This window comes from Tenrec ecaudatus, chromosome 2, assembly GCF_050624435.1.
Source record: "Tenrec ecaudatus isolate mTenEca1 chromosome 2, mTenEca1.hap1, whole genome shotgun sequence".
Lineage (NCBI taxonomy): Eukaryota > Metazoa > Chordata > Mammalia > Afrosoricida > Tenrecidae > Tenrec > Tenrec ecaudatus.
In genome coordinates, this window is record NC_134531.1 from 181,252,104 (window position 1) to 181,267,272 (window position 15,169).

The 15,169-nt window shown below is 47.0% G+C and overlaps 1 protein-coding gene across 1 annotated transcript in view; it reads left to right on the forward strand.

The window, feature by feature from the left end:
* TENM2 (teneurin transmembrane protein 2) overlaps nt 1-15,169 on the forward strand; it is a 504,145-nt gene that overhangs the window by 292,991 nt on the left and 195,985 nt on the right. Inside the window, exon 8 of the mRNA XM_075542722.1 lies at nt 2,684-2,785. Within this exon, the coding sequence (XP_075398837.1) occupies nt 2,684-2,785 (102 nt within the window). The remainder of the gene's footprint in view (nt 1-2,683; nt 2,786-15,169) is intronic.

Genomic DNA, 15,169 nt, shown 5'->3' on the forward strand with positions numbered 1-15,169 from the left:
CGGTGCTTCTTCAGTCTTCCTGTTCCAGGGCCAACTTCCATGGGCATAGGAGGCCACGGAAATGACCGTGACTCGGGTCAGGCACACCTGAGTCCCCAGAGGAACACCCTTGCTTTTCAACACTTTGCAGAGGTCTTGTGCTACAGACACTCACTATCTCAATAGTAATATTTCATTGACTGTTAGAGGGAAAAAGGTCAGCTCTTTGCATGTCAGCGGTAACCCATAGTTGCGTTCTTTCTCAGAAAGCGTAGAAATGGTCCAAATGCAAGCTCATGGAAGAAGTAAATGAAAAATGCTCTTCACAGCAATTCTTGCTTATTCTTTATTTTATTATTATTATTTTGGACTCTATTATTCCCCAGCGCATGCGCAGAAAAAGCTCAACAACTGTTTCCGTGACACTCACCACAGGCCGGGAATTGAGATCCCGCTGTGAACAATTCATGCCTAGTCTCTTCCCCCGGAAGAGTAGATGGAGTGAAAAGTGAGTTAGAGGCATTCCTCACACGAAGGGCAGCGCAGAACCAGATCTGGAGGAAGTGAGGAAGAAGACATCCAGAAGTTAGATATTTCCTCAGGCAGAGTGACGCTACCTCCACTAAAAGACAGGGGAAGCCTCCCGTCCAGGGAGAAGCGCATGCAAAGACCTCAGCCCCGGTCCCGCGAGCAGTGCTGCCAAGGAGCCCCATGACCCTTCCGTGCCCCGTCTCTGAAGATGGAACTTTAAGGGGGGGAGCCATGGCCCCACGAATATAGCTTTCCCCCAAACATCCGCAGACGCACACACTCAGTGGGAAACGATCTCTCCCGCCGGGGTAGAGTGCCGTTTTAGAACGTTCCCTGCGGAGTGGGATCCCTCTGTTGGAGACTTTCCATCCATCCTCGTGCCTCTCAAAATGAAACCCACCTTCATCCCCGTGGCCCTTGTAAAGAGCGAGCACTGCAAAGGCAGCCAGCCTCTCCGCTCACAGTATCTGCCGAAACATGAAAGTTTCCCTGCGCCGTATAAAAAGGCTGCGTTTTGACTTGGAATTTCATAGGGGTTGACCTAATGCTCCTTGAGTTAGTGAGTAAATGATACAGATAGCCACTTGGCTGGGTCTGAGCGCATCTTTGTGGAGCCGTCTCCAAGAGGTTTCAGCTGGAAATGTGGATCGACACTAAAGGAATTGACTGAATGGAGTCTAATCCTCTACTTGATTGTGCAGAGTAGATGCTCTTGCTGAGTTTACCTCCTCGTGGCAGAAATAGCTCCAGCCAGGTTCTGGAAGAAGGACGCAGAGAAGAGAGACAGTGGAGAGAGAGCAAACGCAAGACACCACAGTTTGATTTTTCCCTTCAGAATGGCAGTGAATGGGAAATTAAGTTTAAAGGCAAAACAAGCCTTACCGCTGCTCCTGCCGTCCCACTGCCGTCCTTTGTCGAGAAGTCAGGCATTTAGCTTTGTTTATTTTAATTTATGGCAAAACTGAGGAAGATAATGATGATGATATGATCATTTGAAAAGAATATGTACAATGCTGGGAAGAACTAAATCAACATAACATGATTGCTTATTCTACATGAAATAAGGTGGCTGTGCAGGTTAGAACAAACACCAACTAGTTGATTTTTTTATGAAAAGTAAGATTCTCATAAGTTGGACATAAGACCTAGCCCCAATCCTAGCACACTTCAGAATCTTGTACATTTTGAGTTCTCATTTTCTTTATTGTGGTTAATATACAAATAAAACATTTGACATTTAGACAATCTTCCATGTATAGTTCAATGACATTTAACTATGTGCATCATGTTTTCACCCATCACCCTTACCCATCCCTAGACTTCCCATCATTCTTAGCAGAAGCTTAGTATCCAGTAAGCATTGAGTGGTCCTTTTACCCACCCTCTGCCGACCTTTAGTAACTGTGAATACCCCCTTCTCTCTGTACATGTATGTGAAACGTCTAGGATTTTTCTTAGCTTATCATTCCTTCCAAAGCCAAACTCACCACCGTGGGGCCAATTCTGACTCACACTGACCTTATAGGACAGGGTAAAGCTGCTCCTGTGAGCTTTCAAGACTGGTAACTCTGTACAGGAGAAGAAAGCTTCATCTTTACAGTTTGTTGGTGGCCCCACTCTGCTGACCTTGAGGTAAGCAGCCCCATACATAACTATTATTCCACCAGAGCAGATTATGTTGCTACTGTCCCAGTCTGAAACTAGGAACAATAACTGCTCTTTTGAAGAACCTTCCTCTGGAAATGAAGCTAAAAGCAGAGGCCTCATGCGTCCAGTCAAGTCTCCAGTTGGTCGGACGGTATTTATAACGCTGAGAGTGTTTAAAAATGTTTTCCGAGCATTCAAACACAAAAGCCTTCACAGTATTTGTTTTCTGAGCATTCAAACACAAAAGCCTTCACAGTATTCTTTCAATGTGGCTTCTGCCAAAGTTGCAGCAATGTGAACCTTGCATTGCTGCATGAATTATTCAGGTAGAGAAGGGTGGCTGCTTCCACAACATCATCCAATTTGCCCTAGTCTCCCCTCCTCCCTATTGCCTTTCATCGCTCATGTGATGTTCTCCGTTGGCATCCACTGGCCATGAACAATGGTGGATTGCCAATGGTGACATTGCTGCTCTGGCAGGCAACTAAGAAGAAGGTAGTCACTGTGTTTCTCTATGGTTTTTCAGATTCGGTGCAAGATTGTCCACGCAACTGCCACGGAAATGGCGAGTGTGTCTCCGGGATGTGTCACTGTTTTCCAGGATTCCTAGGAGCAGACTGCGCGAAAGGTATTTGCTGGCACTTCCCTAGTGGGGTTGGAAAAAGAGCCTATGTTTCCCAGAGGGAGCATAATGGGACCAAAGGAGCCTTCCCAGCAAACCCCACCTGCATATCACCCTGTAAGTCCAGGCACGCTCGCAGGCCTGACCCTTTGGAAATGAGTATGCTTTGATATATGACAATTGGCTGATGGGCCTCTAGGAGCAGGGCAGTTAGCCTTGGCATCAAGGTGTGCTGAGAAGAAAGATGTGCTGAAAATGAGATGGCTGGGTTTCCTGTAAAAGCAGAAGTGAATTACCATCACCCCTTTCTTATAATCATTAGCTTCTATGTAATGGAAGATTAAGCATCTCAGGGTTAGTAAATTTCATTCATTCTGGCCAGCTACTCTCTTAATCTAGGAAGCGCTATTTATCTTAGTGGAATCGATTTTAAATTGTATTATTAATTTATCTACACTGCTTTGCACAGAGTGGCCGGGGCCCTGGGATGGTTGGGGGAAAGGTGATATAAGGAAGAAAATGAAGCTCACAAGAACAGGGAATTAGGAGCAGCACACCTGCGTCACAGGAGGCTGTCATTGTGACCTTTATGTGTTTTCCGAACCAACACATACACACACAGGTGTGTGTGTAGATGAACATAATTAAATATAAAATCGAGATAAAACAGTACTTACCTTTGCTATATTTTTCTGCATTCTATTCCACGTTTCATTTCGTGCTGGTTATGATCCACCATGTGGCATCCCCATCCACGTATGCCATGCATCCCAGCAAGCACAGTCATGACAGGGAGGTTCCGGGCCTTTGCTCTGAAGTCAGATGACCCTAAATTCCAGCCCCCAACTCTGCTATCTCGCATCTCTGCCACCCAAGCAAGTGACTGGCCATCTCAGGCCCTTGGTTTTCTCATCTGGAAAGTGGGGGCGTTCTCCAGTAGGCTCCGTGTGAGCCGCTATGACAGAGTACCAAGAGCCCTGAGAAGACACCGGGCACATGGAAAGCCCTCAAAGGGTGGGGTCCATCATCTGAAATTTTATCAAAGACTCTCCTGCTTTAAGAGGAGAGGAGGCAATCATGAACAAACAACAAAACAGGCTCACTGCTATGGAGTCAACACCAACTCAATCCAATGGGACAGAGTGGGACAGCTCCTGTGAATTTCTGAGACTGTAACTCTTTATGGGAGTAGAAAACCCCATCTTTCTCTCACGGAGTAGCTGGTGATCTTGAACTGCTGACCTTGCAGATCCACTGGGTCACCAGGGACCCTCATGATGCACAGAGCTGCTCTGTAAATGTTGTAAGAGCCGCTTTCTTTCTCCCAACCACGACACACTAGTGCAGGGGGTGGAAACACATGGCCTTTACTCAAAATGTTTCGAGGATTTGAGACGCCCAGCTTTATGAATGCTAGCTGTCTTGCTCTTCTTCGGGCTTCTGTCAGAAAATACCACATGTTGGATGGCTTATCAGAACGAAAAATATTGCGTCACATCTGGAAGCTAGACATCCAAGCCAGGGGGTGGCTGAGCGGCATCCTCCTCGGGTCAGAAGGTACTGCCCCGTCCTCACCCCTCACTTCCGGGGAACACCATGTGTCCTTAGCTTCCGGCCATGGTGTCCCCTGGCCTCCCTCCTCTCCCTGCCTCCCTGTGTGTCTCCCTGTGCTTCCTCATAAGAAGCATTGGATTAGAACCCACCCATGACCTCCAGCATGACCGCACATTAAACGAATTGATAGCATCTCCAAAGACGCTCTTTCCAAACAAGGTCACGTGCACAGCTCACAGAGGACTTCAACATGTGTCTTGGGAGGACAATTCAATCCACTATACTGACTAATAAAGGTGTGAGGCTTTTTTTTTTATATATTTGAAGGTATGTGATGTGCCTAAGCCCTAAAGAGCCCTAAATAACCATCAGTTGTTTCCAGTACACCACACAGTGAACATTTGGGTGAGCTTGTAGGGAACAAGAATGCAAGATGCCACTGAGCTATTCCCATGACTTCCTCTGCCCAATGGCCTACTGACACATCATGGAGGCAGGACTCTTACAAGCAGGCGGGGACCTGGCTCAGGCTCTGTCCTTGTGCACAGGAGTAACGGGAGGGCGGCATCAGCATCTCAGGGCTAAGTCCTTTCCAAGCCGGGGCTGTACAGGAAGGAAAACCTCACCCTCATTTGAATGGCCCTTTCTTGGGTAATCTAATTTTCCTGGGAGTGAAGGCATTAATAGGAGGAAGGACAGAGTAGTCCTTTTATATGTGGCTGCAAATGGGCTGAACGCTCCACTGCCTGGACCACGAGCTGTAAATGTGTATTAACACTGACACGCATCAATGTATTATTAATCCTAAAAACCATGTGTGCTCCGACTGCACATCGGGGACTGGCCTCTCAGACCTAAGTACCCCAGCCATTTGAGAACTCTGCTCTCAATCCATTTGCAGACGAGCGCCCATTCTGCATGATGGATCTGTAATGGGGTGTGCATTTAGCTGCTTAAAAGGACTCTCGGTGTGTGTTTTGCATTCGCCACCTGGGCTGTGGCTGGGCACGCACTCCAGGTGTGCATTAGCCACAGCCTGTCATTGATTCTTGTGAAACAAATATTGAGTGGCCATTCACAGCAGTTACTCCGCCACGCCAGGAGCTGTTCCTGCTACCAGGCCTGCACTTGTTTTATATTTTAATTTAGCTGTTGATGCGAGCAGAGGACCAAGAACTGAAGCATTTAAAGAATATAATGGCCTTTCTCTTGCTTGCCATTGGCTGTTAGCCAAATTGGCTGGAGGAGGGTACAAATCTGTGACGTCTTTGTCCTGCGGCGGCTTCGCCCTGGGTGATTTCGAGATGGACACAGCCGATGCTGCTCCTCTAGGAGGAACACTGTTGAGACAGACTGCCCGGTCACCTTCCATTCCTAGTGAGCCAAAGTGCCCCCCCCCTGGGTTTCCTGTGCTGTCATCTTCATGGCACCAGATGGGCAGGCCACAGGGTGGGGTCGAACCATCCGCCTCTCTGCGACCAGCTGAGCACTTAAGCCCCAAGATGTGTTGCTAGCCACACTAGCTATCCTCTCAGCCAAGCCGTCCTTTTCCAGTGTTGGTCTGTGCCACCTTCTTCCTCCGCCCGCCCTCCCCCCATGAATCCATGAGTATTAGGATATACTTAGCATAGTTCCTGAAATCAGCTCATTATTTTTACATAGATAGGTTTGTGTGTAAAAGCTATGTCTCACACACACACACACACACACACACAATAGGAAAGGTAAACCTAGCATCAATTGCCATAAATAAAAAGTGTCAGGTAGATATATAAACTATCCGGGTCAGCTTCAAATCAATGGCAGCCTTGTGTGCCGTGGAGCAGAGCATCGCTGGCCTGGTCCTGCGTCCTCCCTACGACTGCCAGCGCAAGGGAGTGTGCTGTTGGGATTGTTGTGCCATCTCACTGAGGGGCTCCCTCGCCTGTGCTAAGCTTGCTTCACTGAACATGGTGTCCTCCTCAAGCAAACGATCCCTCCTGGTGATGTGTCTGAGCAAGCACGCCGAATACTGTGCTGTTGTGCTTCATCGGCTCCTCGTTGATTCCTTTCAGAAGGAGGCCCCTGTTCCTTCTCTGTCCTCCTCTGGATGGTGTGCTGAAACCTGTCTACCATGCATGGTACTTGAAAGTTCTTCTAGCATGAACTCAAAAAAACTCAAACTCACTGCCAGAGAATCAGTGCCGACTCATGGCGACATAGACAGGGCAGAACTGGGCCTGTGAGTCTCTGCCACTGTAACTCTGTACAGAAGTTGAAAGCCTGGTCTTTTACCCCTGGAGTAGCTGGTGGTTTCAAACCATGCCACCAGGGCTCATTCAGCCTGTAGCAGGTGATAACGAGTCACAAGCAGGACAAGCTCACAGACCAGGGTGGTAGGAAAGGTAGTGCACCTTTGAGCCCGTCCAAGTCCAGCCAGCTTCCAACACATTCATTTTACATCCAGAATCGAGAAAGTGGGCCTGGGCACTTACAATCCAGCTTTGCTTTGAGAGAAGAGAGAAGATCAAGATTTGAACATCTCATCTCCTAACTATGGACTCCTGAAATTAATAAAATGCTCTAGCTATCCCTGTGCATGAAGAGAAATGCTAGTAGAAATAGGCATAGAGATTACATGAGGGGGCTTCAGAAATATTCATAGGAAAAGATGGAGTTAAAAGGTAATGGGACTTTTCCACAAATGTTTTAAAGCCCTCTCCTACTAGCCCTGCGAAACCAAACCGAACTCACCGCCATCAAGTCAATTCTGAATCGTATCAGCCCTGTAGGACAGAGTAGAACTTCCCCCTATGGGTTTCTGAGGTGACAAATCTTGACAGAAGCAGAAAGCTCCATCTTTCTCCCTCAGGACAGCTAGTAGGGATGGTAAGCAGTCCAGTGCCTAAGCCACTAAGCCACCGTAGCATCTACTGTGATAGGGGCAGATCTGATGACAGCACTGAACTCACTCCTGCTATGTCAACCTGCGCTTCCAGCTGCTTTTGAAAGAACCTTTGAACGAGTTCGTTCGGGCTCAACTTTGGAGAATTGCCATTCCCACTCCAGATATAGTGAGTCAGAAACTACATGATAACAAGATCTTAAGTGAATCTTTTAGATCCCCCTGTGAGTCTCACATATGCATAAAGGGTCTGGTCAAAATGTAGGGTCAGGGTCAGTGTATCTGGTGTGGAAATGTCAATTCTCAGCAAGGGGTCAAACAGCAATGGGCCCATTTGAAGTCCTGCCTTAAATAACTATGAAAAGTCTTTGAGTATTAAATGTGTACCAGATATCATGTCGAGTCTGTCCTAGAGACCCTTTTCTCCATCCTCTTATCATCAATGAAGTGAATTCTAACTTGGAAATCATTGTAGACTCACGGAAAAATTTCAAAAATAGTACATGGAACCAACTCAATGGCAGTGGGTTTGTTTGGTCTGTTGTTGGTGGGACCTATAGCAACCCTCTGAGCAACCGAAGTAAACACTGCCTGGGTCTTTGTCATCCTGCCAATCATTCCCCTGCTTGCGCTCCTCAGTGCAGCCACTGTGCCAACCGTCTCTTTGAAGATCCTCCTCTCTTTCGCTGCCCCTCTACTTTCTCAAGCAAGATGTCCTTCTCCAGGGCCTCGTCTCTCCTGTCAACATGTCTGGCATAGATAGGATGACATCTCGCCATCCTTTCTATAAGGAGTCCTTCGGCCTTAATTCTTCTGACAAAGATATGTTTGTCCTTTTGGCAATCCATGATACTTTCAATATTCATCCCCAGCACCGAAATCCAAATGCACAGATTATTCTTTGGTCTTCCTTAGTCATTCCCCAACTTTCACAGGCATATGAGGTCATGGAAAATACCATGGCTTCAGTCAGATGTGCCGTAGCCCTCGAGTAACATCTCTGGCTTTTCGACACTTTAAAGAGCTCTTTACCCAAGGCAAAGTGCCGTTTGCTCTCCTGACTGCTGCTTGCATGAGCACTGATTGTGGATCCAAGCAAGAGGAAATCCTTGACAACTTCAATATTTTCTCCATCGATCATGATGTCACACCATGATAAAACAATGGGGTTGATATAGTTCAAGTTTTAAAATCTGGAATGAACATTCATGCAAGGCTATCCACTAATTCACAGATTTCTCTTGTTTTGTTTTGCCATTTTCTCCCTGGTTCTAGTCCACTGAACCCAAAATAAAAACAAACGCACTGCCATTGAGTCAACTAACACACGACAACCCAGTCGGGTGGAGTAGAACTGCTCTGGAGGGCTTCGGAGACTATAAATGTTTGCCGGAGCAGACAGCCTCACCTTCCTCTTGTGGAGTGGTTTCTGGGTTTGAACTTTCAGTCATGGACTTACCAGCCAGATGCTGACTGACCCCAGCATGTCTTTAGAACTCCTTGCTGTTGCATTGGCCTCCTCCTATCTAGGGGTGTCTCATGGTTTCCCTTTGCTTCCGTTAGCGCGACCCCTGAGATGAGCACTATTTGGGTATTTATGGCATATCACTCAGAGTGGGTTCACGTGGTGCCTTCTCATGATTAGATGAAAGCTACACATTCCTAGCAAAGTGCTGGACCCTCTTTAGTGCCTAATCTCAGAGGTACGCCTTAAATATTAGTAAGACAAAAAGAAGTATGGACGTTGCGCATGAGGGTGTGTGTGTGTGTGTGTGTGTGTGTGTGTGTGTGTGTGTGTGTGTGTAAGTCCGTTTGAGTGTGTAAGCATGAGCCTGAGTGGGCAAGTGTGCGTGTGTGTGTGAGGCGACCGTCTTCCCCTGCACAGATGTCAGAGAGGCGGAAGGCTCGAGCCCGCTGTGTCCTGTCCAATCTGTCAGTGGTCTTGAAACAACCAGAGCCCAAGACGCTCGAAAGCATTGGCGAGAAGTAACCTGGAGCAGACAGGATGAGGTAACCACATCAGCAAGTTTAGAGAGGAAAACAGCTGATCCTCAGCCGCCTGCTGCCCAGAGCCCTAAATCCATTTCCCGTCTGGGGTCTTTGATTATTTTCCATCTTTCTGGATCAAAACCCTTAGGAACCCCAGAACACAAGGTCCTCCCTCATCACAAGTTTGCACTCACCTCTGTCCCTTCATCGACAGATGTACCTGGAGTGTCTTAAAGTCTGACAGTTTCTGCAGTTTCCGCAACCCGCAGACTCAAGCCCTCCTGCCAGGGGAGAATTTGCCACGTTAGCAAGTGGGATTCCCATCACATCCCAGAGACTGGGTATGTGGCCAAGTGACAGAAATGCGGATTTACTCTCTTGACCTCCTGCCGCACCACCGCTGCCCCCTGACACAAGGAGCAAGCAGCAGCTCCTTCCTCTGATGAGCCCGCCAGTCTGCAGCATCGGAAGATGCCCTGGCCGTGAACGGAGGAGGGACTTGCAGGCAATGGCTGAGCATTCCTTCTACAGCCCCCTCCAGGCTGGGATCCTGAGCAGCTCAAAAATCAGAGCAGCAAAAGATGGCAAACACTTTTCCCACTTCAGTGGAAGGTATGCTACCCATACTAATCCTGTGCTGACTCCGAGCCCGCCACCTGGCGGTTTGTCACTGGGATAGTGGTGATGCTGGAGGCAGGACGAGCAGTATCACGGACACCGGCAGCATCACCCACAGTGGACAGTGGAGCGTCCAAGCTAAGGCAGACTAGGAAGAAAGACCTGGCATTCTGGTTCTAATTATTAGCCAGTGTAATGTCTAAGGTCACAGTAGGATTTTGTCCAGAATGATGCTGGAAGGTGAGCTTTCTTGGTTAACAGTCACATAAAGCGCAGACACAAGCACACAGCGATGAAGACGGCAGGCGACTCGGCAACATCCCACCCTGTCGTGCCTGGCTCGCCATGATTGGAGAGAGCTAGGGGGGAGCTAGCAACCTGCATTGGGAATAGGAAGTTCCCAGGTTCCCCACACCCAACCCCCTATTGCAAACCACCCCCTGCAAAACCTATCATATTAAAAACGTGATCTGTATACGGTGGTTTGTGACAGCAAACAGGCATTACTCTACGCCATACATCAAGACACTATTCTTACTGTATTCCATGTCAGAGATGTTGTAGTGTGTCCATTTTTATGCATAGAATGGTACACTTTATACTACATACTAAGACACTCATTTGACTATCTGACATTCAATGTGAACCTTACCTGTAGCAACGTATAAGCAAGTTCAGCTTAAAGACAGGCATGGCAACATAACTTGCTAAAAATACAGGGACTGCGCACACCGCGTTAAATATCAGAGATAACAATGAGGAGCCCAAGAGGCACGCACCCTGCTCCCAGAGAGCCTCCATCGGAGGGATGCATGTGAAACATCAGTGGGACAAGTAACGCCAACCTGCAGAGGGCTAGGATGGAGACTTTGAATGCTATTAGTATCAAAGAATGTGGAGGAAATGCTGAGGAGAACACACCTCGTAAAGGAATGACACTCCACAGTGTTGCTCCGCGTAGAAGTTCATTAATCATGCAACATAAAAATCAACCAGTCCAAAATCATCATGTGAGTAAAAATAACATTTCTTCCCCAGTAATTTGGACCACTTCCTTCGAATGCCTCCTCTCAGATGTCTCATTCTCATTGTGATGAGTACTCAAATTATCTTTTTAATTCTACTTTTTAAATATATATATGATTCCTTTCTCATGGCTTTTTCGCCACCTTGATTCTATTGGTTGTGGGTGAGAAGTTTTTTATGTTATGATTCCCTTTTCTTTTAGTTGAAGGCCTTTCATTTGTCTTTGACGTTCTCCTGGGTTGTTTGGGAAGCAGCTCTGTATTTACAAAGACATCTGTGGCTCCCAACCTCTCTGTTTTGACATTGACTCCTCAGGTGGCTAGTTGGGGCTGAGCTGGAGGTGCCAGCCTGCCACAGAAATGTCACATACCACAACCGTCGTGTTAGGGAGTGCATATTTAACATGAACACCCTGTGGGCACAGCAGGTTAAGTAGCGATTGGTTAACTGCTGATCACAAGGTCGGCAGTTCAATCCCATCAGTCGTTCCCTGGGAGAAAGAGGAGGCTGGCTGCTCCTGTAAAGATTTAGACTCAGAAATCTGATGGAGCAGATCTTATCTGCCCTGTGGGGTGACTGGGAGTCAGGAGGAACTAGAGAGCAGCAGGTCTGTTTCTTGGGTCTATTAGAAATGACAACTCCTGTTGCTATCACTCATCCAGCTGTCACTGGAGGCCCAGAAATGCCACAGCCACAGAAACATGAAGTCCACTCTAGAGGTTGCTCTCAGCGCCTACACAGTTTCTTCAGAGCCTTGAAAAAAGAGAATGGCAAGCTTGCCAGTCTCATGCCCACTACCCAGTCCCTCCTGGCAGACTTCTAGATCTAACCTCAGGCCATTATCATGTGAGTTTCCGGCAAGTGGACTCTGACTCACAGCAACCCCACCATGTCCACAAGATGAAATGTCCACTCTGGCACCATCCTCACCATCACCCAGTGCTCTGGTCCATTACTGTGTCACTCTGCATTCTGCACGCCTTCCCACCCGGGCCTCAGCTTCTAGCACTCTGTCCACGCATACACACCTGTGGTCCAGAGTGACTCAACGGCACCGAACAATAAAAGCAGCTGTTTCTTAAAAGTAGAATCACACAGCCCTATCTGCCCTTTTGTGGTTGAATTAGGCTATTGTATACCATGTTTATTCCATTTTATAGATGAGGCAAAGGAGACACAGAAAGGTTAAGGGACTTGCTTTAGAACATGCAGTGAGTAGGTGGCATTGCTGGGATTCAAACCAGGTGACCCAACCATTCCACCAACATAGACCTGGACTGGGACAAGCGGCATGAAGATTTGCTTTGGAGGCAGTTGATAAGGTGGCCACACACTAGGATTCTGAGTTTGGATCCAAGACAGTTGTTCTCTAGGTTGGGGTATTGGGGTATTGGACCTACTGGCTCTCACCCACTTTCCTCCCGAGCACCCCTCCATTTCCCAACTCCTGTTCCATTGACCTCCAACCTTCTCTGCTACACTCCTCTCCTTCCTTGGACCCATCACCTCTTCCTGATGGCATGACCCATCATCAATAGAATTCTCCTAGAGCTCACTTCAAACACCTTCACTGAGTCCCAATTGCATTTTGAGTCCCCAAACGGTTGTCAATCTTTAATTATAAGAAGGATGATGGGGAAGTTTGTTCTGAGTGCATCGTCCCTGGCTCCTCCCCAGTGCCATCCAACTCTGAATCTTTAGGCCTGGTGTGTGGTTCAAGAATGCTGCTGTGGAACCAGCCTCTCACACAAGACCCAGAGGCAAGTAGTCATGGTGCATTTTTGAGACTAAAGAGCCCATTTCTCACAATACCATTCAAGGTCTTCCGTGATCCAAGCTACTATCCTATTGTAGTGAAGCCTTTACACAATGGGTTCAAGCCTTCCCAAATACTTGGTTCCCAGCGTGCTTGATGGTTCCCCCTTCTCCCTGTGGGCTCATCCTGTTCTCTCGAATACAATATTCTGGCCAATCCCAACTTTTCCTGCCAAACTGCTGGTCATGCTTTATGACCAAATACACATGTCACAAGGTCATTGGCGAGTCCCCAAACTGTAACCCATTCATCACAAAAAGGTTGGCAATGTCTTGTCAGTGGCTCTGACATCATGTTGGACCTGATGTTTGCATTGGTTTCTCTAGCTGGACTAGAAGCTTCTAGACATCCTCTGTGAAGGTTTCTGTGCCTAATGTGGTACACGATACAAAGTTGCTAAAAACCTGTGGCGTTGCCCCGGGGGACAGACTTACAGAAAAGACACATTAGCTGAAAATGTATAAGAACCAGAGTAGTGGAAAACAAGATTCTCGCTTGTCAAATTAGTCATGCAATTATGAGTCAGCCATTTGTTCCGGGAAAAATGCAAAGGAAGGGAGAAAGGTAAAAGTAGGAGGTGGCAGGAAGTGTAATGCAAAGCCAAGGAAAGGAAATTATTTTTTTAAATCATTTTATTGGGGGCTTGTACAATTCTTATCACAATCCATTCATCCATCCATTGTGTCAAGAACATATGTACATTTGTTGCCATCATCATTCTCTAAACATTTGCTTTCTACTTGAGCCCTTAATATCAGCTGCTCATTTCCCCCCTCCCACCCCACTCCCCCTACCTTCATCATTCATAAATTATTATTATGATGTCATATATGACACTATCTGATGTCTCTCCCCCCCCCCCACCTTCTTCTCTGCTGTCCATCCCCCAGGGAGGAGGCTATACATAGATTCTTGTAATCGGTTTCCCCCTTTCTACCCCACATTTTTTCCACCCTCCAGGCATCATCACTCCCCCAACTGGTCCTGAAGGGGTCATTTGTCCTGGATTCCCTGTGTTTCCAGTTTATATCTGTATCCATGTACATCCTCTGGTCTAGCCAGATTTTAAAGGTAGAATTGGGATCATGATAGTGGGGGAGATGAAGCATTTAAAAACTAGATGAAAGTTATATGTTTCATCGTTTCTACCCTGCACCCTGACTGGCTCATCTCCTCCCCACAACCCTTCAGTAAGGGGTGTCCGGTTGGCTACCAATGGGCTTTGAATCTCCACTCTGCACTCACCCACATTTTCAATGATATGTTTTTTTGTTCCTTGATGCTTGATACCTGATCCCTTCAACAGCTTGTGGTCACACAAGCTGGTGTGTTTCTGCCATGTGGGCTTTGTTGCTTCTGAACTAGATGGCCACTTGTTTATCTTCAAGCCTTTAACACCCCAGATGCTATGTCTTTTGATAGCTGGGCACCATTAGCTTTCTTCACCACATTTACTTATGCACATGTTTGTCTTCAGTGATCATATCAGGAAGGTTGGCACCCATTGATATGATCTTTAGTTCTTTGATATCTGATTACTGGACTCTTCTACACCTCATGGTCAGCCAAGCTGGTGTGCAACTTCCATGTGGGCTTTGATGCTTCTGAGCTAGATGGCCGCTTGTTTAATCTGCAAGCCTTTAGCACCCCAGATGCTATATCTTGATAGCTGTGCAACGTCAACTTTCTTCACCACATTTGCTTATGCACACATTTTTCTTCAGCAATCATGTCAGGAAGGTGTGCATCCTGGAATGTCAATTTAATAGAAAAAAGTGTTCTTGCATTGAGTAAGTGCTTGAGTGGAGGCCCAATGTTCATCTGCTGCCTTAATACTAAACCTATAACTATATGCACATAGATCTGTTTCCCTACACTCATATAAATATATTTACATATGTACATTCCAGTCTTTAGAATTCTATAAACACCCTTTGTCACCTAGTTCTTTCCTCTACTGGAAAGGAAATTATTTACAGACAATTACCATCTTTTGAGCAGTTCACCTGTGTTATCTCAGAAGGGCAAAGTGGTAAAGAATGGAGGCTGTCAGGTGCCCTCTCGTTGGTTCCAATGTGTAGCGAACCTCTATCCACAGACTGACACTGCGCAGGTCTGCACCGTCCTCACAAAGGAATTGTAGAGGCACTCGAGGCAGCCACTGTGTTGAGCCATCTCATTGGGGGCCTGCATGTTCCCCATCGAGACCCTCCACTGCACCAAGCATGATGGTTGTTCTTTTCGCCTAATATGTCCAAAGGAGGTGAGAGGAAGTCTTGCCACCCTCAGATTTAAGGAGCAATCCGTCTCCCAAAAGAGATTTGTTCATTCGTCTGGATGTCCATGATCTAGTCTATATTCTTTGTTAACATCATAATTCAATTGCATTCGTTTTTCGCTGGTTTTCCTGTCCATCTGTCATGTGAATATAAGGCGACCAAAGGTACCCAGGCCTGGGCCGTGTGCACATTAGTCCTGAGAGTGATATAGTCCTGAGAGTGAT